We start from the raw sequence: 25,025 nt of genomic DNA, 5'->3' as shown, positions 1-25,025 counted from the left end.
TATATATATATATATGCATATAATAATATCTATTAATCATAATTTATATTATATAAATGTATAATTTAAATATATACACATCTATTATTTAACATAATTTCAGCACTGATAATAATTCTGCAATAATAATTCTCTTATTGGCAATACGATTGGTTTGTGATTTATTCTTAGAGTCAGAAAAATATATGAGATGTCATTATTCTTGGCCAATATATGTATATCTATAATTATATACACATACATACATTAAAACAATATATACATAAATAAATAAAATAAAAACAAATTTGTATTATAATTTATTCTATCAATGTATCAAAATAAAATCGTGTTTGTTACAGAATACTAATTTTGACTTAATCTCGTTTTTTACAGTGTCTCATATATAAATAACTACTAGAGGCAATTAAGTCCTACGTACGCATTTCGCCTAATCATGTAAAACAGGTTTTGCGTTGAACGAGAGACGGAGAATGTAGAAATTTAAATATGTCCACGAATATATGTATAAATATGCGCGCCCGGGCTAAGGTTAAGGCTAAGGTTATGAATGCATTCCATTTAATGTTCGTAAACGCTCATAAGTATCATTTTATCCTAGTCATCAAATATTAAACAAGAACGAAATAATGTATGCAAATGTAGCAAACGTTAAATAGAAAATACTCTATATATATATGTTTGGGATTTTATAAATTACGGCAGATATATATATGCTTAGTATTAATTCGCATTAATGCGAATAACTTTCCGCCGTTTTATTTCTCGGTCATCATGCGTCCCTCTTTCGAGCAATTTTTCAAAGCCTCGCTTGATATTCCAGTGTAAGACATAATCGGGAATAAACGTTTGCACAGCCTGTGTGCAACTAGTGTCGTTGCAATGTAAACAGTCGCATGTATGCATAGATACGACGACGAGAGAACCCCGATAAAACCGTCAATGCAATCGACAAATGCATCACGCTTGGAATATCGCTGCTCTCTCTCTCTCTCAATTTTTTTCCCTTACGATTTTTCGCAGAAAATGATCATTTCGAAAAATAAATAAAAAAAAATACAGTCAACTACATGTAATTGGTACACAGAGAAAAAGATTTGTTTGGAGGACTCGAGAGTCCTATTTATATTTGTTTCATTGAAACAAATTTAATTTTAAATGAAACATATTTTGCTTAGTCAAAAAAATTTAGTTTTAGTAAAAATAATCACATTCTTAATTTAGGCATTTATTTGGTTGGACTATTCCAATGTATAAATTTGTTTGATTCAAAGAAACCTTTTCTCTGTGTAACATTAAAATATATTAACAAAAATTAGATTATTGATATAACACGAAATATTCGACAGATTTATTCGCTTCGAATTGACATGATTTGGTTTAATTTAATTGCAATAAATAAACAAACGGTTAACAATAAGAAAACAGTTAAGAAAAAATACTTTCGGAATTCGTTTGATTAATACGTGGCGAATAATGATTGTATAACTTCGGGCGCAGAAGGCTAGATGGCGACCGGATTATTTAGCAGACGTGCAATCCACAGACGGCTGGCGCTAGTAATGAGATAAATTTCTAACGATAGTTGGAAACAATTGTCTCTTAGTGAACCCTCCGTTGCTATTAGAGTCACACCTGCATGCACATACACGGCAAATGAATCAAATGTTCTCACTGGTTTCTGAGTTGGTCGTCTACTTCAAGCGTATTTAATAAACTGCGCGCAAAGCCGTCGAGACAGGATCTAAATTTTCGTAGCAATTTCGCGTTCGTGAAATAGAGCGCGGCATGACGATGCCAATAACGAATTTGAGTCGCTGCATTCAAGTCTGTTCCTTCTTCTTTGTGCAATAAGTGTGTAAATATAGAAGTAATAAAAATCCTAAATGCGCGCGTTATTTTAACATATGATTGAAATATAAAATAAATTAAGGCTGCGAGACACAAAGAACTTAAGCGGTAAGACGTAAGTAATGAGCGAATCAACATTTTGGATTTGCTTCTGCTTACGTTATTGCCTTCTTATTCTTATTTTCTCTACTACGATTGGCTAATTCGTTCTAAAATATTCCAATCTGTCTGTACACCTTTACAAGAATATCCTAATAAATAATAAATTATTTCATAAGATAATATTGACATAACTAAATAAATAATAATAAAATAAAAGGCAACTTACAAAGTAAACGCAGTGAGAAATCAAGATTATTCCGAATATAAAATTACTTGGTTTTAGTATACATTGCGTTTTAACGACATTGACGACACGTAACTTTCAGGATATTCTAATAAAGGTATACAGACAGCTTGGAATATATCATTTATTTAGGATATATGGCATTTTTAGCGGGCGAAATTTATGCTCAAAGTGTGCAGATTGGATTCAGTGCACTAAATGTAATAAACGTATTACATGAAATATGTACCTCATGTCATAACACTTATAATACATATATGTAGGAAGATATAATTATTATTTATTACTGTAATTATTATTTATTACTTCATATATATTTTATCATTCTTATTCCTTAATAAAACGTTGTAAACACATTTTATAAGTTATTGTGTCATTTTACGTCTTTATAAGACGTAATTTATAAGAATTTGGAAATTTTCATGAGCTGTACATACCTCCCCCACCCTCTTTAAGAGTAGCCGCATAACTCACCCCCATGGGATATATGGCTAAAATGCAAGGGTTTCAAAAAGTTCTTTTTTTAATACGGAAAAATAAGTATTTTGGATTTCTAATATTTTTTTCGTAGTAATAGACAGTACAAAGTTTTTACTGTTATAGTTCGTATACTTTAAACATAATAAATAATACTTAATAAATTAAGTTTTTATTAGGTACGGCGTATATACCGGAGTTACCCTATTTTTTCTATATACGTCATGGGCTTTTTAGATAATACAATAATAATACTAGTTTACAAGATTTTGTGCAAGATTATATGAAGACTTTCTAGAATAATTTTTGACGATCAATTCGAATTTGCCATTGAAATATTTTTATCAGGTCCGATTTTTAAAAATTAAGGAAAAACATTTTTTCCAATATACAGTAAAATTTTATTGAAATTAAAAAACAAATCAGGTATATAAATGTGCGAGTGAACGTTTCATTTTTATGTCTTATATAACTTTGGATCGGTTTCACGCACTGGATCTAACAATAGTTGTCTAACATATTTTTATTCTAACCTCTGAAAACGTGATAACATTTCTCAATTATAATTATCATAAAATCCTGAATAGAAACGTTCGCTTTACTTATCACTTGATGTACTCAACTTATTTAAAAGAAATATTTATCTTAACACTGACATACTATCTTAAAAATTTGACTTGATGGAATTTTTTCTGACGATAATTCGAACTCAACGAAATACTTTCAGTATTTTTATTCAAAATTCCAAATAGAATTAGATAATTTTTTAAAAGTACAACTATAAGCTAAATTATAATAGAATGCAAGTAATGCAAACAAACTTTATATTACAAATTAGTAGAAGGCAGATTCCACGAAACTATATTTATCATTTTCTACAATTGGAGTCACGAAACCTGTATGTAGGACAATACAGAAAAGACTCACTATGATATAGTATCTGCGAGCTGTTCTCTGCCGTTAAGTAATGTCATCTGATTCTTTTTATATAAAAATTCACGAGACACACAAGAGTACGTGGATATACGTGGAAGTGTATGCCATTCTTAATGCTAATAAATTGTCAACATTTCATATTATAAGAAAAATGATCAAATAAAGAATAATATTTTTAGAAAGAGAGAAAAATTAATGAAATTTCAAAAATTTCGCCGAGTACCGATAAAATCTCTAATTTTCAAGAATAAACAAGAAATTTCTTGAAAGTTCCCCAGTTTGCCATATTTTTTCTAGGTAATAAACATTCCGAGGTAATATCTTCTGCCTGAATTATTCATCCCAATTAAGAACTTCCTCAGACGATTCTTAGACAACAATGTATACTATCACTTTGCCATTCGTTTGTAATCCTATCGATCTCTCGAGACCGGATCTACGTTCTGTTTGTCGAAACACTGCTCCATTAATTGCAACAGCACTTTATCCTTAATCCTGCGCGTCAATTAGTCTTCATTAAGTTCTCGAGCTATGCTGGGTATTGGTAACGCGCGTCGGTTCGAAGTATGCGCGAGATAGGGCGATCGATCACACGTGGCACTTGTGCCACTTTGAGAAAGTAAGTCAATGTAACTCGCCCGAGTAAGGTTGCGCGCGGCTGATTCGTCGAAACAACCCGGGTCCCTGAAATCTTCGTTTAGTATAGATCGCGTCATCATCATGGTCAGGCCTCTCCAATTCGCCCACTCGTCGTCGGCGACGTCACCCGGAACTTCCGCATATCGGATATCCCATGGATGATCGAGTGCGTGAATTCACGCGCGACATCGACGGACATCGCATGTTAAATGATCTTCGATAGCGTAACTCAGCGAATCAAATCAATCATTACTATATAGAGAGAGCAGCATCGTGTCGTACAATGACATATCGCTTGAAAGTATAAAAAAGACAGATTGCTGCAACCGCTTAATATTAAATTTTTAATACTAAAATTGTAATATTAAATAGCCTGGATATTTTCGACTGCTTTCAAGTTTAATATTGAATTAAATGTAAGTAAATTGATACGTCTAATGCCTGGTTTCTACCAATGTAGGTTAATTTTAATCTCGATTCATCTAACTCTTCATCTTTTCCAGTTTTAAGAATTTGAAAAACACGGAGAGTAAGTTGAATCGAGATTCAAGTTAATTTACATTGGTAGAAACGGACATAAAAGATATAACATTGACAATTTTTTAAAGAAAAAAATTGATCTCGATATCTTTTCTGAATTAATGAATCGTAATAACGTTGGCGACTAAACGAGATTCACTCTGCGCGGCTTGAATTTTTACGCAAAATATCCGATGCGATCACTTGTTTCAATTATTGAATAGTGTAATAATAACGCGTACTCACCTTTCGAGAGTTTCTCCACAGATTCAAAACGTCCTTCGATTTTGTTCCGCAGCGCGTCCAAATCGAAGGGTGCCGTAAATCCATGATCCACACTACGGCTCTTGCTCCTGTAATAGAGTAAATGTCGCCGTTAATTAGCTTTACTCTCGTTTATATCCCGAGTTCGTTTTTTTGATTAAGTAAAACGAAATCTACAAAAGTAGGGAATAGAATGAAACGATCTCTCAGAATGTGTCGAGAGGTAGGCACTTCGCTCTCTCCGTACGCTTTTAAAAAAATTAAATTCCCTACCAATTCTACTTCATAAAATGACAAAATTCGCAAAACTTGCTTAAAAAATCGTTCCAACAGAAAAAAGAGAACAGAATAGTTGAAAATGTGAAGTGTGCGAAAACAATACCAAATGAAAATAAACGCGTGAAAATATCGGGTAATGAAAAGGTATTCTTGTTTGCGGTTTACGTCCCTGGAATGGAATCAAGACGCTTACACATTCGGAAATAGAGTCAAGAGAACTCGCGTCGACTTACTCTTGCGGGTAGACGTTAATAGTTTGGCGTGACACTATTTGTAAAACGCTCGGCTCAGTGGAGACAATCTCGCGTAGCCATAACAAAACGCAATTTCACGATGCAACGAACCGTGCACTGTGCAGGTTGTCTCCATAAGTCGCGTCGTCTACGAACGCATGGCCGACAAAGATAAAGTCCAATGAAATTCCTGCGAATGAGTCCGGATAATACGACACAGTGTAACGCGAAAGAAGAAAAAAAAAAAAAAAGAAAGAAACGCGAATGACAAAATCGGTTGAATGAACTTTTGCGTTATGCCATAACAATGACATATTGCTGTAAATCACATTTCCGTTAGGTTTCTCTTTTTTTTGTTTTAGTTCTTTCTTATTCTAGTTTTTGTACTTTACAGAAATATAAAATTTTTTAATAAATATCGAAAAAAAAGACGAGTTTATATTATATAAATTTCATCAGCTTACTGCTAGATTTATCGTCAACAAGAAATGACGTTTTCGAAAATTTCAAAAAAATAAGATTCTACTTTTATTAAAATTTTGACACTCTTACATGCTTTTTGTGTACATATCTTGCATGTGTTTCTCGAAAGGTTGCATAATCATACTACATTCTAAATCGACAATAATAATGATGAGATACAACTATTTACAATACTTAGTTCTCACTGCTGAAGTCCACGGAAAATAGAAAAATGATGAGATGATAACGTGCATATGTATGTTTTGCGTACCTGACATAAGATGATGAGAGTGAACCCCAAAAAAAAAAAAAAAAAAAAAAGAAAGAAACGCGAATGACAAAATCGGTTGAATGAACTTTTGCGTTATGCCATAACAATGACATATTGCTGTAAATCACATTTCCGTTAGGTTTCTCTTTTTTTTGTTTTAGTTCTTTCTTATTCTAGTTTTTGTACTTTACAGAAATATAAAATTTTTTAATAAATATCGAAAAAAAAGACGAGTTTATATTATATAAATTTCATCAGCTTACTGCTAGATTTATCGTCAACAAGAAATGACGTTTTCGAAAATTTCAAAAAAATAAGATTCTACTTTTATTAAAATTTTGACACTCTTACATGCTTTTTGTGTACATATCTTGCATGTGTTTCTCGAAAGGTTGCATAATCATACTACATTCTAAATCGACAATAATAATGATGAGATACAACTATTTACAATACTTAGTTCTCACTGCTGAAGTCCACGGAAAATAGAAAAATGATGAGATGATAACGTGCATATGTATGTTTTGCGTACCTGACATAAGATGATGAGAGGTTTTCCGTTGATTTCGAGGTTGTGACATCCTGGGATAAACGCCTGGAATGCAACCTGGGATGCAACAAACAATCCAAAACAAGGATGATGAAAACACATGCAATCTACAACGTGCGCAAGAGTTTAAAAATTAAAATCATAATTAAAAATTGAAAGAAAAAGTAAACTACAGAGTACGCTTGAAAAGTAATTTCTATCTGGAAAAACTGTTTTCCACGCAGAGTGCTTAAAGTATTTTAACCTTTCGCAGAGTTTAATGAGTGACTTTGCGTACTTGACATTTCAATTCGCGATGTATGACCCATGTAATTTATCAAGTTTTCGCACGTTTTTCGCAGTTTTGTGCATTAATTCATCACATCTACTTGCAAAAGATAAATTTTTATTTCTTTCAAAATTTCATTAAAATACATTATAATTCGGAACTCTTTTCATGTTATAAGATTTAAAAATATTCAGTTGACACACAACGGCGTTACTTCTTTCAAAATATTCACTCTTGAATAAAAATCTTGAATAAGTATCTTCGATGTAAGTAAAAATTTCACTCCAAGCGTACAGCAGGAACTACTACATCAAATTAAAAAGCGTGGGTGCAAAAAGCAATTCCGCAAGAGCACGACGCTCGCAGTCAAAAAAAAAAAAAAAAAATAAAAAAAAAAAAAAAAAAAAAAAAAACATTCAGAACGTGTCAAATCGAGCTAATTGTCAGAAAAGTAATGATCGTAATGCATTGTAGCGCTCTAATGGATGTTCATGCAATTTTGTTATTTGTAGCAATCCGTGCCGTGGACAACAAGTATTGCCTATGTTGTGCGCGTAAATCGCGAAAATGCTGTCGCACTTCATGCAGTAATACCCATATTCGCTCAATTTGAGAAGTAACATCCGCGTGCGCTCGCGCGCACGCGAGAGGCTGCGACTCTTCCCGCGCTAATTGCATCCGACGTTTTAATTCAATTACATTCGATGCGGCTTAGCGGGTTCATATCGGGGAAGTGCTCCGAATTAATGACCTGTTTGCTAAAATATCGCAGAAATTCTTTTCTCTATATAATATACATATACTGACACTGGAAAAAGTGGTATTATTGTAAATCAACATCATTATTTTAATTGAAAATAATATTGTTATAATTCAATAACAATATTAATAAAACAAATAATGTTTTATTAAAACAGAAGCACGATGCATTTGTTTCATTAATAGTGTCAGTGAATTAACAAAATTATTTTTATAATTAAAATAATGCTGTTGAAATAACATTCTTTTTTCAGTCTATTTGCATTTTTATGCAACAAAATATAATTTAAATATAAAGAAAAAATAACAGTCTAAATCGAGCGGTAATGAGATTTTTTGTATAACAAATTTCTAGTTTACAATGTTAATACAACATAAAAATAAAAAATATAAAAAATATAAAAATAATATCGAACGTTTAGGAACTCACAGGTCCTTTTTCAGCAATTCTTATAAATGTTATAATACAATGTCATAGAGATAAAAGCATAATCTTACGGTCTAAGCGACATGTGTGGTTTGAAGAAATTGATTCTCCTGTTGTTTTTGTGTAAATGTGAAAATTGTGTAATGAAATATATGAAAATAGGAGCATCTATACGTATTCGTCAGATTCTGATAAACGCAAATGTTACAAAAAAAATCTCATTACCGTTTGATTTAGATCGTTTTTCTTTATACTTTGCATTGCAAAAAAACGAGCGAAATCTACTTATAACTTAAATATTTTAATCTGTAAATTATTCCAAATCCGTTTTATAACAAAATTTATAACAAAAAAATTAATTTCTCTTTTTACCGTAAATTAAAAGAATTATTCACAAACATTGTTACATAATAAAAAAAAAAGAAATATATTTTCTTAGTTCTTGATAAAAAAATGATTTAGATTAATTATGTCTAACCTTTTTTAAGATTTTTTTTTTAGAAAGCCATTTTTAGAAATAAGCAAAATTTTGTGGACCGCATTAATTATTTATTTCGTTTGCATAAAATAAAAAAATATGTTTTTATATTTTTAGCTGGCAAAACATTGATAGGCAGGCCGCAAGATAAACATCACTGATTTAGATTATTCTATAATGCAATGTATCACAAGCGAGTGGAGAAACGTATTATTCATTAGGTCTAACTAAGTGAATAATTGAATTATTCACACTACCGATGAATTAAACGGTGAGATTGGATTCTTTGAGGTAGCAAATTTTGTTAAAAATTTAAGAAAGTTTCTACAGAATTGCGGTTGTCTCTACGTTTAGCGCTGTAATATTTAACAACTCGGTAGAAACTCGGAAATAATATGAGCCAAAAGGCGCACACGTGTACACTGAACGAAATTGAGAGAAAACGTTTTATGTATCGGAAGATATAAATTCAGAACCTGTACAAATACTACACTGATAACAGTCTAACCTTGACAATCATGTAAGCTAATTTGTTAATTTTTTAACAAAAAAATTTTTTCATTAAAAATTAAATATGTACTCTAACTCGTTTTGATTTCTTTTTCTTAATTATTTTTAGTAAATTATTTAGTAAATTTATCAGTTTGATGAACACACAAGATGTGACTTCAATTCGGACATTACCACCACGGTATTTTGTATACCTACTTCACACTTAAATAATTTATATTTTGTATGCGCTATCATTATGTATGTAACTTTTATATTTAATCAATTTTCTTTGTACTCTGAGGAGGACCTTTTTTAATCGTAGGTCGAAACGTATACGCTTTATTATACATTTCAAATAAATTTTATATTAAAAAAAAACACTAATAACTTGTGTCGGCTCATATTAGCATTTTATTAATGTTTTTGAATGTTTTATTAATCTAAGCCTATTGATTATCTTGATTTTATAAATTCAGAACTTCGCAGTATATATCTGAAAATAAAGGCGAAATACAAAATATAGCGCTCAGTACCTTCAGATGTGATTCATTTTCACGGGCTTCGCAATTTGTGCAAAGTTGGATTTTACTGGCGATTAGGCAGCATAAATTACGTTTGTGTTAAATTATACGACGTTATGCCAATAATTAGCCGTCGAAACAGCCTGAAGGCGGGCGAAATTAATGTTACCGTGCGACATTCCGGGTGGAAATGAAATAAATTGTCGAACAATATTTAATTAAGTGACCTAACGCGCGCATCGTTTTCACGGTCCGGGTAAATATGAGCGGACAGGTATAAATAGCTCTGGCACAATTTCGATGGCCCTTGTTTACGCGCCCGTTGCTTTCACGCTCGGGCAATATACTTCGCCAAAAAACAAATATTTACGTAACACTTCGCGATGTCATGAGTTATATTCGCGATTTTTCGCGACGGGAGCTGAAAGACGGCACCGAAGTACGTATATATTTGCTGAGAAAATACGATTGCGCGATAAAAAACGCATAGCATTATGTTAATAATGCATTATGTTAATCATGACAATCGCTGTATGAGTCGAGAGAGGGAAATTAATAAGCTATACTGTGAGATCTCGGCCATCGGGGATATAAATAATAAATTCGTAGCCCAGCCAATCGACCGGATCTTCGACGAAACCACATAACCACGTGCTAAATTATTTATTCGCTGATACGCGATATCAGAATTTTTTAATCCCTTTTGCGAGTCAGAGTTACACAAATTGATATTATTATAGTATCTTCCTTGAACTGTTTACATTTAATATATCAAATTTATCGCAATTTCTTAATTTCTCTTTAATTAACAAAATCTCGAAACTTATTCGAATGTAACACGGACGACAAAATGAAGAAATTGTACAATTGTTCATTTCACAAAAAATTATACAATAAATAATTTAATCTCAGTAACATAATGTTAATCGGTGTTTCAAAAATATTTCTTCATTTTTCTCGTTTCAATTGTTACAATTTAATAATAGCGCCTGGGAGTAGGCAACTGTGAACAGCTGCATGCATTGACAGCGATTTTTTCGTAGGCGCTTTCCTTATTCAAGAGTTTCCTCTTTCTTATTATAGTTTCATTCACATATTGACGTAAAGAGTAGCGATGATTCAGGCACAGATCGAGACGTGCCAAGATGTGCCAGATTAATCACATCGATATACTTAAAAAGAATATTAGACTATTGGTAGATAAAATTGTCACAAGCTAACGTTAGAAGTTAGAATAACATTAGAGTATTGATATTAAATATTGCCATGTGTCAATCAAATTGTGTACAATTTATTACTTGTCAGTATACTTTTTATTTTTTAAATAAAACCTTTATGATTTTATAAATTTTATACTAATAAATACCGATGAGATATAACAATAAACATGCAATAACGATCGAGCTGGATCTTAGATGCTTCTAATATATAATTTCGTGTGAATTTATATAACTTTCACGGTCCAATAAGATTTGATATTGTTAAATTTTATATTTTCTTTCAATATTATAAACTTTATATAAATATTTTAATGTAAATAAAACAATAGCCATATGTGGAGAATATACTATCTGAATAATATAATCTCGAATACAATCTTAATAAGAACATTAATAATATCACAGAATACTCATACAACTTCACGATAAGCTTTTCTAATTAAATGTACCAAACTTGCGAATAGTGAATTACAGGAAAGATATTTACATTAAGAATCTGTTTCTTTTTTGTGGCTGAATTAGTGTACACTTTCGGAATACTTAAAATGAGATAGGTAAGTGTGGAGTTTTAGTGCAAGAATAAAATCAGACCTTAAAACAACAACGGCATAAAACAATCGCATTTGAAATCGATGAAAGTTGTGTATCGCTAAGAAAGAAAAAAAAAAAAACTACTTTTAATCCACACACGAGCGCATTTCAATCTATCCGGAAAAGTTTCGTCACGATGGCTTTACCGTGAAAGTTTACGTACACTCTAGCAACGATACAAAATAGACAGTTGATTTGCGAGCAGCCGACAGTTAACAGTTAATAATGCAGAGTTTCGGATGACCTCCTTACGCTTGAACGCGACTCAAATGGCTCGAGTTACGTGTCCGTGCGGTAATCTGTCACCGCAACTGGACGCAGGATAGGAACGGACGGTATACGTGCACAGACGGCGTGCAATTTCCCCGGCTATCGGTCGCGGCGGTGAGCTGCGTGACCGAGATCACGCGCGTCGATCGGCGCGCACAAGTAGCGCTTCTTACATACACACACGGATGGAATTAGAATCGCGCGCATCGACGCGTACCCGCGTCGAAAGAGAGAAAGGTGGCACGGGCACGCGCGCGTGCGAGCGAGCCATTTCGACATTTCCTGCGGTAATCGCGCGGCCCGCCGCGCCGTATATAATTCCTCAGCGTCGTTATACCTAGGACCTCCCGATGACTTTTAATCTCTTCCGCAAGCTGCACGCGCCGTCATGGGAAACCTCCGTGAGGAAAGGGGGAGGGGGGAGGGGAGAGGGGGAACCAGCTATCCTCAGTGACGAAATCGCGGAGACGATTTATCGTCGGTTAATGTTAATTGAGGCAATCGCGATTAAGATTAAACGAACTGCTTCAGCGAAAACCCGTGGAATTGTTTCCTAACACGACGCGATGTAACCGCTCATTTTGACGAGAAGTAAATATGTCATTGGAGGAAAGAGCGCAATTGAACGATGGTAGGGAATTTTGTGTGCGTAATGCGTAATGCGTGTGATTAATGAATATTATACATGTTTTAACAACATCGGGAAGTTTATGTGACTACATCAACTTGTTGTATACACTTTTTATTTTTCTTTTTCAAATATTTTATCATTTTTCTTTTCGAGAAAATATACTCTCAATCTTTCAAAGTGAAACATCACTCCGAAAGATTGAAATTGCGCCAGCCTTGAAAAATAAGTGAAAATATTTTCACTCTTGAACAAAATTGGCAGATTTTCCACTCTTTATAGAGGTGAGATATCATTCGTTTGAAGATTTCATTCTATTGGATTCACTCCAAGGAATGAAATTTCATTCCAAAAAAACGAGAGTGAGATTCCATTCCTTTGGAGTGAATCTCACTCCAAAAGAGTGAAATCTTACTTTAAAAGATTAAAAATCTACCACTCTTGTTTAAGAGTGAAAAATTTTCACTCTTTTTTTCAAGATTGGCTCAATTTCACTTTAAAAGATTTAACATTTTACATATATAATGTAAAGTCTGGAATTGTGTGTGAAATCCACTGTCTAGAATATCAAAAAATGGGCTTGCCAAAACTGCACATTGCAATTCTGAGACCAAAATACATAAAATAATACGACTGAGAACGTGTGTTTACTTGTTCAAGAGCGTGTAATAAATATACCACTCTATCGTTGAAGTTTTATGCGCGAATTGACTTTATTCACCTATTATCATATTTCATAAAACCGCAACGCCGCCAAATTGGCTAGATGGGGCAGCGTGCCAAAATGATGATTTCCTTTCGTGATACATCACGCCGCTTAACGTCTCGAATCCGAATTGAACGTCCGATCCGTATTAAATTCAACGTTTTACCGACAAGATTTTATTATGCACGTCTGTTCCGCAAATACGAGCACTTGCAAGAAATCTTTTATTATTCCAGACGTGCATTATTATTATTATTATTATTATTTCCGGAGAACTTGAAAGAATCATTCGTAAGATTTTATACGGGCAGTAAACAATATTCCATCGTGGAACTGCCACTGCTCCAACGATAGACGCAAGCAATAATCGCGCTATTACTTGTTTTTTTTTTTTTTAATGATACGCAGCGCGATATTGGCTTCATAAAGTTCCTTTGTGACGAGCAAATCAATCGATATCGTTGTGCGTGTTTCATAGCTCAAGAAGCGACTCGTATTATTGCGTATCCGCTCTATCCGCGTTTCTCCATTGTGTCTGGAATACATTATCGTACCTTTAATTATTATGATTAGCATTACGACGATAAATTGTTCGCGTTTTAATGATAGGATGGAAAACACTTTTAGTTGTATATGTTTGTGAGGCTCTAAATCTGCCTCCTTGCAGGTACGAAGAGGGAACTCGATAAAACTGAGATGAGGATTCCCCCGTTTTCCGTTAACGAGCCACTAAAGCAAACACACAGCATCGGTGTTTCCGTTGGGCAACAACGCGAAGAGATGTTCTTCCCCGTCGTTGTCCGACTCGTTTAACGATCGTCTCGGAACCGCAAGGATGAAACTCGTTGTCCTCGGACAACGATGGATCGATATCTACGCCAAACTCCGTCACCGGAAGACAAACTTTACGGAGGAAAGAGAATAGAGAATATGTGCGTGTGTACCTATGTCTGTGTGCGGCAATCAGGTTGTTCAGGAACAACGTTGGCCACCGAGACGGAAACTCTGCTGGCTGTCGGCGTTGTTTTAACGAGGCGGGGCCCCGGGAATTCGCAAAGGATAAACTCGATTTGTGCCGCCTCGTGTGCCACAAACCGCGTTACTTTATGACGTAACCTCGCCCATATAATGTAATCGATGTAATGTACCGTATGGTACTGGCGTAGCGAGATCGAAGAAATGTCGTTCGAAACGCTGGTCGCTCTGAGAACGAAACGGATTGAGGTACTATATCGGACATAGAAAGAATATCGCTAGTATTCTAATTAAATCAGTTGAAATAAAACATAATACTGAAATGAAAAGTACTGAAAAATAATTTTTAAAAAATTATACAGAAAAAATATTAAAATACTAAGTATACCTATAATCATTAGAAATTTTTATAAAAAACAAGTAATCAAATGTAAGTACTTAAAAAGACAACTACCTTATGGGAATTCAAACTGAAGACGGCAAGAATGAAGAAAAAGAACGATTAATTGCTTAATGATGATAATTATGGATACATTCTAAATGCAAAATAAATAATAACAAAATTATTTAAAGTTCAATAATAATTTTAAATTATGTTCAATTTGTTCCTATAGAATACAATATGTTTATTATTATTTTCTCATATATTTTGGCAATTACTTTTGTCATACAACAGACATTTTAATTGTCCTTAATTTGTATCGTTTACGAAAATTACCTGCCGTGATTCAAAAGAACGTGGAAATTCCATCATAAACGGAGAGTCAATCGCGCAATGTATTATTCGCGTTATCGTCCTGCAAATTAAGCGGAAATGCCGACAATCGTAAGCGGAAAAAAAGAGAAAGAACATAAAAGAAAAAAAGCAACATGGAATTTTATTCTCATGATGCGATTCTAAATATTTCATTACATCGAGAATTTAATTTGCACTTTAAATTTTATGCAACATTAAAATTGCCTCGAAGAAAAACTTAGTTTTATAATGTAGATAAATTTTTACCAACATACATATATGTAAATGTATAAATATTTTGAGATATGTCTTAAAAATGCAGAGTGTAAAGTAAATTTTAATAAAATATTCTCTTTGTTTTTGGAATAAAACCTCGTATACGTGCTACGTATAATAGAATATAAATACGCGTAAATAAAGAGAGAAGACGAATTTTATTCGAATTGTGTTTTCTTAGTGCGTTTCTTGAAGGAAAGCTAGATGCTTCCGCTTCAAATAACAACGTAAATCGAGGACATCTATAGCTTCCGCTTAATTGATATCTAATTCAAGAAAGAAATAGTAAACGAGGTCAAAACAACATTCTTCTGTTAGTATCAATAGATTGTGAAGGTTAAAGAGAAAAATATCAGTAATAGGACTATTTCATCATTTTTCGGACTAATAAAACATTTGTCTTGCATCATAATTAGTTTCCATTTCCTATTACAACTCTCTTTTTCACATTTATATATTTTCTAGAAAATGTATTATGATAGAATGTAATAAATAATTAGTTAATTACCATATGGTATAAATAAATGAAAATCACAATATTAGGCAATTTAATTAATTAAAATTACAAAATAAAAATAAACAATTATGCAATATTGCTAACTTTATGATATGATACTAATCATTGACTGATAATGATATTGAATAACAATGATATCACGATTATCAATAATTTAAGAGATTAATTAATAATTTTTAATATTTAAGAAACACGTCGAAGTTTATTCTCTTGAAAATTTTAAAGGCTCATTGAATCACATGGTCTGTCCTTTCACAGCTAGGTATATTGCAGTCGTGATCGAAAGACAATGTAACTTAAAACATGAGATTATATACACGTATTCGTAACGCGTACGTCGATATCGTTGCAGGAATTTAAACGTATTTATCATTATACAATCAATACGCTTTATCTATCCACAGCACCATATGCGGTGAACAATTCTTTGAGACGATTGCCAATCGATCGCATTTATTCGATGCGCGTGATTTCCGGTCCGTTTCGTTTTGTCGTTAATTAAAGCCCACCCGCCGAAACTGCGGCCTTTACCATGGAAGTCCAGCCGTTAATTTCAAATGGCAATTAAACGCAAAGATTAATTTTCTGGCTACGTTTTATGGCGCGAGTCAAGCCATATACTCTGTGATACAGTCATCGTAGTAATAATAAATTCATAAATTATAAAATCACAAACTCGTGTGCCGCGTACTCATATGCATATTATAACAATGCGCAAGAGACTGCTATAGCTGTGCGAAAAAGCAAAATAAATTAATATTTTTCTTGCGCATTGGATTCTAAAGCACGACGACGAAGTAGTCTAAATGCGTTTGTAAAAGGTTTTTTTTTATCTCTAATTACTTTCAACTTAAAAATCACCGAGGCGATCGTAAAAAGAAAAATATTTTTAGCTACTTAGAGAGAGACACATTAAAAGGTTAATAAATAATTCAACAAATTTACTAATACACACATTAAAATTAACAATTAATAGCTTTGTGTGCATTAATGGATATTATATTACATAAAAAGCGTAAACACCTATTCAGTAAAAAAATCTAAGGAATCTATTTAGTAAAAGTGATACCAATTTTAAAACATCACGTTTTATTTTATAAATAAACATGTATGTTATCATATGTGTCTCTGATTATGTTTCTTATTACATACATAATATGCTCGAGTTTTCATCGTACATTAATAATGTTGGTATAATATAATATAAGTATAAGGTGAATATAGTACAAATTATAACCAAAAGGATACTTAATATAATTAAATAACGTATCATTTTAACATCACGTTTTACGTTACAGTCTCCTGTTACAACGACATCTATACATAAAAAAGTTAAAAGATCGTTAGAAAAGTTCAAAGATCATCACTGAATTATCCCAACTACTATCATCGATCAAATAAAAATTTAATAAGCCATAAAGATCATCTGTAATGTAAATCCACAACTCCTGAATTATCACATTTCATTGTCATGTTCATCGATCGTATATTCATGGGCGACAATCTCTCTTTTGACGAACTCATCTACGAACATCATTATTGAACGAATAATCACTATAATCAATTGCTGACTCACTTTCTATACTATTTTGTTAATCGGTAGTATTTAGTCGTGACTTCCCGGTACAAAATAAGCCGCGAGCTAAAAGTGAATGTATTACGAAGTACAATCAAGTTACTTATACATTTCGCTTGCAGTTTTTCATACTCCGGATATCCGGAAGAACAAAAGTTCACTATTCGTTTGGCACGTGTAAATTCCTAGAATCCATTCAATATTTGATCGATCAATTATTCAGAAATTTGATATTTCTGTTAAACAGAAATCTTTCATTAAATTTGTTTACATTATATATGATATATGTATATCACGGACTTGTAAAAAAATTACGTGTAATACGAGAATACGGGAAAAAAAATCTATTTTTCGCATTTGTTCGAAAAATAACGATGAGGCAGATGGATATAAATCCTGGGAATAATTACATCATAACCCAAAAAATGCATGTCGCAGCAGTAATAAACTCGTTCGCGTCGGAGGTAGAAATCGTATTAAAAAATCTGACCGTTTGGCTATTAAGCAACGACAACAAACAGCTGTTGCGTGTTGGCGCCTTGCACTCGACGTGCCGTCTCTCGGTTGACGTATCGACTGCCAAGAATTCTCGAGATACAAGAAAAGATACAGAGTTACAGTCTGGGTCGCGGCCAGGTTTAATGAACGCCTTACAAAACAAAGCTAGATGACGGAATAGACGATGAATGTGCATTGTATACAGAACATAGAAATGTAAGCTGTATTATACAATTTTACCGCGATTGTCACAATTTATGACCTGCGGATGGCGCGAATTATCATTCACGAGAGCACAATAATAATAGCGTTTAGATTAATTACCAAGGTCAATTATAACTCGCTTTATTCTCTCTCCTTCTCCCTCAAGAATTTCCGTTGTTCTTAATTAACGCCTAAACCGCATGTATTTGCTGTATTGCGCTCGTCATTCATAAATGGTCAGTATTTATCAAACGTCTCTGCATCTTGTTATCTAACTCTGCAATCAAGACGTCAGTTCAGAAAAGTAAATCAATCCACACACAAGAAATATGTAAAACGATACAATTTTTTTTTTAGATATGTATAAAAACTGAGGGTTTACAATTTCAACGAATGTCTTTTAAAAATCGCAAAATGAATAAAATAATTCGGGAATTCGTCGTGTAGAGAAATTTAAGAATGTAAAAGATTGTAAGAGATATGATAATTGAGTGTGTAAATAAATTTTTACACTCATTTCTCTCGCGATTATATTGTCGTTCTTATTAACAAAATAGTGAAATTCATTCAATATTTGAATATATCCGGGGTCTAACATTTAATATATTTCAAAAGAACGGTACTTGAGTAAGAGTAGGGTATGCGAGTACCGTTAGCCTCGACCATTATGCGAGGAAACACGACGCAAACGAAAGTCCATTGATTCCTTATGTGCGGCAATATTCATAATAAACTCACATTCTTGCACTTTCATCCTTTCAGGCATGTTATTGAAAAATTAAAATTTAACATTGTACACAGAGAAAAAGATTCTCTTTGGATTTAATAAATTGTAATTTGATTATATCCAAATAAATTTATTAATTGGAATGACCCAACAAACCAATGTTTGAATCAATAAATACGATTGTTTGCATTTGAAACAATGTATATCTTTATCTTGAATATATTATTTGTTTCATTTATTAATACAATATCTATCTTCGGTATTCACATGACTAATTGTAAGGCACAAATACAATTGATGTAGCACATGGCACTGCTCGTTTAATCTTGTTAGACGTATAAGTCGTTTCCGTAATTTCGGTCAAAAAAATGTAATAAAGTAATTGTTCTAAAAAAAAGAGCAATTATATTTGCATGGAATTATATTTGCAATTATATTTGCATGGAACAATCTCCATCAATGTATTTTGCCATTTTTAAATAAATAATTTGTTTCATTGTTCGTTCGGATGATTTAGAGAGATACTTATATTAATATACTCAATAGTTTATAACAAATTAAATAACGAATATATTTTAATATATTTCAACTTATACATCTTGTACGTTTCGACTCTTATTTTGAGTCATCTTCAGCAACAATTAATTACATCAATAGTTTATAAACAAATAGTTAATGTTTATTGTTTGCCTGCATGCTTCTTTATGTTTCCTCGATCACGTTTTTCCCATTTCAACGTTAGACATCTAACAGTTTTGATGTACTAAAAATATGACTGTAATGAATTGATTAAATTTTACGAAAATCTTTCGAGGGATACTATTAGCGTTCATTATTATGTTTCTTGAGAGTAAAAATATGTATTGCTGTGTTCCATTTGGTAAGTTTTTAATACTTGAATTGTAAATAAACGTTTATTTTAAATAGAATTCATACACCGGTTTTTGCACAGGTAATGTTAACCGGCTTTACAATTGTATTGCTAGGAATATGATATCGTTGATCAACGATTTGTTGTCATTTGGACCACAGCAGATGCATGAAATTAGAAAAATACGAAATTCCATAAATTGCGGTAATTTTTTTTTATTTTTTTATTATTGCTTTCTATTAGTATGATTTGTTTGATTTGCTGAAGATGACTTAAATTTGAAGCCGAAAAGTACGAAATTTTAAATTACATTATTATGATTCAACATTCATCTTATAAATCATTTAAAATACAGTAAAAATTTTTATACATTTAAAAAAATTGTTGTACCTGATTTGTAGACTTCCACAGCCCATTACTGAAAATTGTTTATTCATTGTTCGTATATTTATTGTAATCAAACAATATATTATTTAGTTGAAAGAGATTACTTTAAATAATAATGTTATCTCTGTCAAACAATAGAAGTTTCTCCAACGAAACAACAAAATTTTAAACAAACAATTGAATTTCGTAAAGTACATGTTGTTTCAATGAAACACACTTTAGTCAAATAAACAGGAATATTAATAAATCCAAAGAAACCTTTTTCCGTGTGTACGGGAAATTTCGCGTTGTATAACGACACAATACTGACGTTATGAATTTCGCGTTTCATAGAAGAATTCCATTGACGTTACCATTTGCATCTGCATCGATAAACGCCAAAGTTTGCGAACTGACAAACGATACATACCACTTCGTTAACCAATGATGTCATCCATCGTCATTGTTCAATTACAATGCACCGTGTATGCACGCGGTTCTCGTTGTTCTCTTTCGAACTCATGGAATCAATTGTTACGAATAAAACGGTCGCGACATTCACAAATATGTAGTGCCGATAATCACAATAGCAGTACTAGTAGAAAAATATTAATTTACTATGGTAAAGAAATACTAATTTACCCTGTTAAATTCATAATACCAAATTATACCCCATTTGAGTTTTTTTAATCATTTCTATAGGTCGTCACTTGCTTCTATAAAAGACCAAAATCCGGACAAATCGAACAATTTCTTTAAACAAAATGTTTTTAATAAAAAAAATTAAATATTGCAAAAAATCCTGTTACTTGGGGGATCCCTATAGAGTATAATTATTCGATATATCCCTCATTAGCTTGAATGACGACCTCTATTCTCAGTCACAGCGTTCGCATGCACACTGTAATGTAGCGCTGTCCATGCCGACGAATGCTGCCTCAATAGCGGTCCTTAATGACGTCACATTAGGATGCCGAGATTTGTTAGTGACGCTTTCAACTACGCTGCATACACGCAGTAGCCCAAAGGATTTAAATCTGGACTGTTGGGAGGCCAGAATTTCTTGGACCAAAACATACCGACATTCGTCCGGATTTTGGTGACGCACCCTGTATATCGTTAATTTAAGGTGGTTATACCCCAACTTGCGAGTCAACGACAGACTCAAACATAACTCTAAATTTAAATCAATATATATTGTTATGTAAAATGTAAGAATAAAAGCAATGCATTTTATACACTTACAATATTAAATCATGATGGAGTAAATTAATTTAAGAAAAGAAAGAAAAGCCTACGTATCACGTAGTATATGAGAGAAATTAGATCGTAGAAACATCGCATTTTTACGAGTAGACGAATACAGTGACAGGCCACCACTGTCAAAATATTTATATAAAAGACAAAAATGTCCGCACAATCACGATATAAAGGAAAATATATTAAAAGTAAAGTTTTAGCAAGAAAAAAGAAAAATGCAAAGCTGCTCTTGCGAAGAAACAACAAGAATGGCATAACCTCACTCTTGATGAGAAACGAGATGTACCAAATCTATGCGATGACAATCGCATTGAAAGTGCGACGTTGTTATACGTACTAGATTTCGTCAATTTCTCGAGAAAATGAATAAAATCAAGATTTTTATTGACTAAAACTTTAATATCCATACGGTGAATATTTGCGATCTTGTTATACATGCATCTTCATAAATTCAAATGAGACTCGTTTTTCATTAACTTCTTGAATGCGATTTTGATGCTATATGAAAATTCGTGTCACATCACGGTGGAAATGGCTATATACAATGGTAAATCTAGGAAAATTTGCGAAGTTTGATCGGTAATATCTCAGGAATGGAACGGTAAATGTAATGAAAAATTCAAAATTGGAACATGGACTAATTGCATTGATAAAAAGCAGCAAATTATAGATATGGTAAATAGATAGATAAATAATTATGGCCATTTTTTGAGTACTCTAGTTTTTTTATGGCATTACATTTAGTTTCTTTCATTGTGTTTTTGTAAAATAATTTAAATGAAAACATTACAAAATGTACTTGGTACTTTTTCTACATTTTTAATATCTTTTTTAGACAGATTAAACCTTAAAATAGATTTTGCAAAAAATGTTGTCTACAAAATATCCTGTAATGGCTGTAATACTTTGTAACACAGTAACTTTAAGAGGAATAACGACAACGTATTAAAAATATGTGAAAAATAAAGTGATGGTGGCATTTTTTGCCACCACGTGGCACCACGTGGCAATGGCATTTTTTCCGTCACGTTTTTCTCTCCTCTTTTACGCAGAAGTGCTTTGTGGATTTTGCGGCAACGACAGATCCCGCGGCTGCTCGTTATGAAATTCGCCGCTCGGCCGTGTTTCGTCGGGACTCGTAACTCGCGCACAGCTCGACTTTCTAATAGTCTCCGTACTCGTGCAGCAGTGCAAACGCAGGGCCGAACTCCGACGCAACGCGACCAGCAATCGCCAACGATAGTTATCATTCGATTGCGTCGATACTGAGTCACGCCGGCAAAGCGTTTTCCTCGCCGCGTTTCAATCTTAAGCAAAACGTTTTCATTGCCATTTCGCACATATCAATATATTATACCTGAAGATAATACACGATAGAACAGGATTTATTAATGCAAAAATTATGCAAATTTCATCATTTCCGCCGAGAATTAACATATACTAAAATTTTTCACGGTATACGATAGATTGATGAATCTTGTTAATTCGACACGTTTGAATCCCTTCATGCTAAACGTATTTATCAAGTTGAAAATATGTACCTCGATAAAAAGTTATATTTGTCAACACTTCACGACAGTGTCCATGTCATTACATTGCACAGGTTTTATTACATACGGTAAAAAAAGCTGCGCAATAATAGTATAAGAGTTAATGCAGAATACAGGCATAAATAGTTTGGAAAATTATATTATACTTATAGTACTTGAAGTTTATATTATCTGTCAGTAAAATAGGACGAAAAGAAGTCTTTATCTTATTGTATATACAAAGTATATAAAAAAAAAACTATAATGCTACGTCACGATAAAAAGTTTTAAAGGATTAGTAGTAAGGGTACGAAAATCAAATTTGACAGAGAATAAATAATATAAATATTACAGCCATCGCCCAGGCACTATGACATCATATTTACTGCCTAGCTTTCTATTTGCGTTTCCTATACACGCTTCCTATTTCATTAAATCGGTTGGTTGTTATCGCATAATCTGCATTTGTCGTTCCCGTCGAAACTGCACGTAGTTGTTGCATGCCATCGTGAAAGCACTCTCGTTCCGAATGCATTTTTAAGGTAATAAAACGCCGAAACGAATCGTGTTCCGCGTCTCGCAAGGATGCACACGTGCAACGCGCGCCGTCCCTGAAACGTTGGTACGAGCCCGACGTGTGAGTAAAAATAATATATCGCAATATCTTCGTGCCCGGGTCGCTTTGCGTGCCCCTCGACAACGCATGAGAGAGAGCTCGTATATTCCGCTATTTCACATCTTTGGCACCCTTTCAGCCACGACGCACGATGCAAATGCAACGTTTCGCGCGCGCTCACCGCGGCCCAAAAACTGGTTCCGAACAGTCCTCGTAACCGGTCGGAGAGCTCGTTGAAAAAAATTCAGGCAGATTATTTACGCATACACAAGAGGATATTGATTTTGACGAATGAGGTGACGCAGAAACATCAAGTTACAAACAAAGAGCATATACATAAAATAACAAATGACCAATGAATAAATTTAGCAACTGTTCCTTGACTGTAAGAATCCTTAATATGAATGGTTTATATATTTAAGTCGGTATTCATATAGTCGATTTTTATATTCAGGGTCGTTTTAAATACAGTTTTAAGACTACATGTATGTGACAAACCCAATCGCAGAGCCGTATTAACATTTTAATACATTACTTGAGATATTCTTGAAATAAGAACCAACTATGAATACCGGTCTAAAACCGGTGTTCATAGGTTGTTCTAATTTCAATACAATCTTAAATAATGTTTTCAAATGCTAATACTATTCTGTGATTGGACCGTGACGTCTTAAGACTGTATTTAGACTATCTTAGATTCATTGAGAACAAGAATCACATATTAAAGAATTTTATAATAGTTGCTTTTTCAGCTGTAACACGGCCGTTAATATTATAATTTACATAAGTAATTGTGCCACGTGTAAAGTTATAATAAATAACGATAATACGTCGAGTGTTAAATTATATCGTAATAAAATCATGTTTCGAAGTTATTATTGTATGTGTCAGTGAGTGAGATATTAGATTCTATTCTCAATGGTGTGTCTTTCGTCAACTAAATCTGCTCGTTCTAAAATGCGTGCATCGTTTATGAAATGTAAACACAAGTGCGAGACTCGTTTCCTCGTTCAAATCGCAAAGAAATGATTAAGCCGCACGGTGCTTAGAAATGACTTTACTTCCGCGTTCTTGCAACATTGCAGCGCTCTGACCTGAATTTCCAATTCTTCTGAAATATTATATAGATAATTTTGTAGCTCAGTAAGGTGCAACAATAACAATTCAATGACAATTTTATCTCATGTGTGAATCTATTCTTTCTCTAACGTGCACACGTTCATCTCGGCATGAATTCGAGGAGAATCTATTTGGAAAGCTGGTCGAAATGTTAAACTGTTTTATTGTTAATATTTACGATGCATGCACGGCGTTTATTTGCCGATGAAATGTTCCAGTTTTGTAAAATGCCTGTTTTAAAAACAGTTTTGCGAAATAAAAGTTATTGCCACACGTAGTTATCTGTATCGAAATTCAAAAACTGTATAAACGTTACTCCACCAAATATTGGGTTAAGAACAAAAGTTCATAGCGCTACATTGATCAGAGAAAAAAAATACAAATTTTAATAAATATTTCTTTAATAAATATTTATAATGTCAGTTGTGAGTATTTATTAAATGTAAATGTATATTTACGTGGTATAAGAATCATTCACTTCATTTAATTATTACTAATTTTTGTATTTAGCAAATATTTACATACTTCCGTGAATAAACGTAATATTTGTCAAAAAATTGTTATATTT

At 32.9% G+C, this 25,025-nt stretch overlaps 1 protein-coding gene across 7 annotated transcripts in view; it reads right to left on the bottom strand.

Moving 5' to 3' along the window:
- mtd (TLD domain-containing protein mustard) overlaps positions 1 to 25,025 on the bottom strand; it is a 157,826-nt gene that overhangs the window by 53,838 nt on the left and 78,963 nt on the right. For 5 of the 7 annotated variants that reach the window (XM_018548440.1, XM_018548433.1, XM_018548435.1 and 2 more), the window contains exon 2: positions 5,015 to 5,121. In XM_018548440.1, coding sequence (XP_018403942.1) covers positions 5,015 to 5,121 — 107 coding nt within the window. Of the gene's footprint in view, positions 1 to 5,014; positions 5,122 to 6,277; positions 6,292 to 6,809; positions 6,885 to 25,025 lie in introns of those variants that run through there. The other 2 variants (XM_018548438.1, XM_018548441.1) reach the window with 2 other exon arrangements.

This window comes from Cyphomyrmex costatus, unplaced genomic scaffold, assembly GCF_001594065.2.
Source record: "Cyphomyrmex costatus isolate MS0001 unplaced genomic scaffold, Ccosl1.0 scaffold72, whole genome shotgun sequence".
Taxonomy (NCBI): domain Eukaryota; kingdom Metazoa; phylum Arthropoda; class Insecta; order Hymenoptera; family Formicidae; genus Cyphomyrmex; species Cyphomyrmex costatus.
Note: the sequence above shows the minus strand (reverse complement) of the source record. Positions and strands in the feature narration are given on the sequence as shown.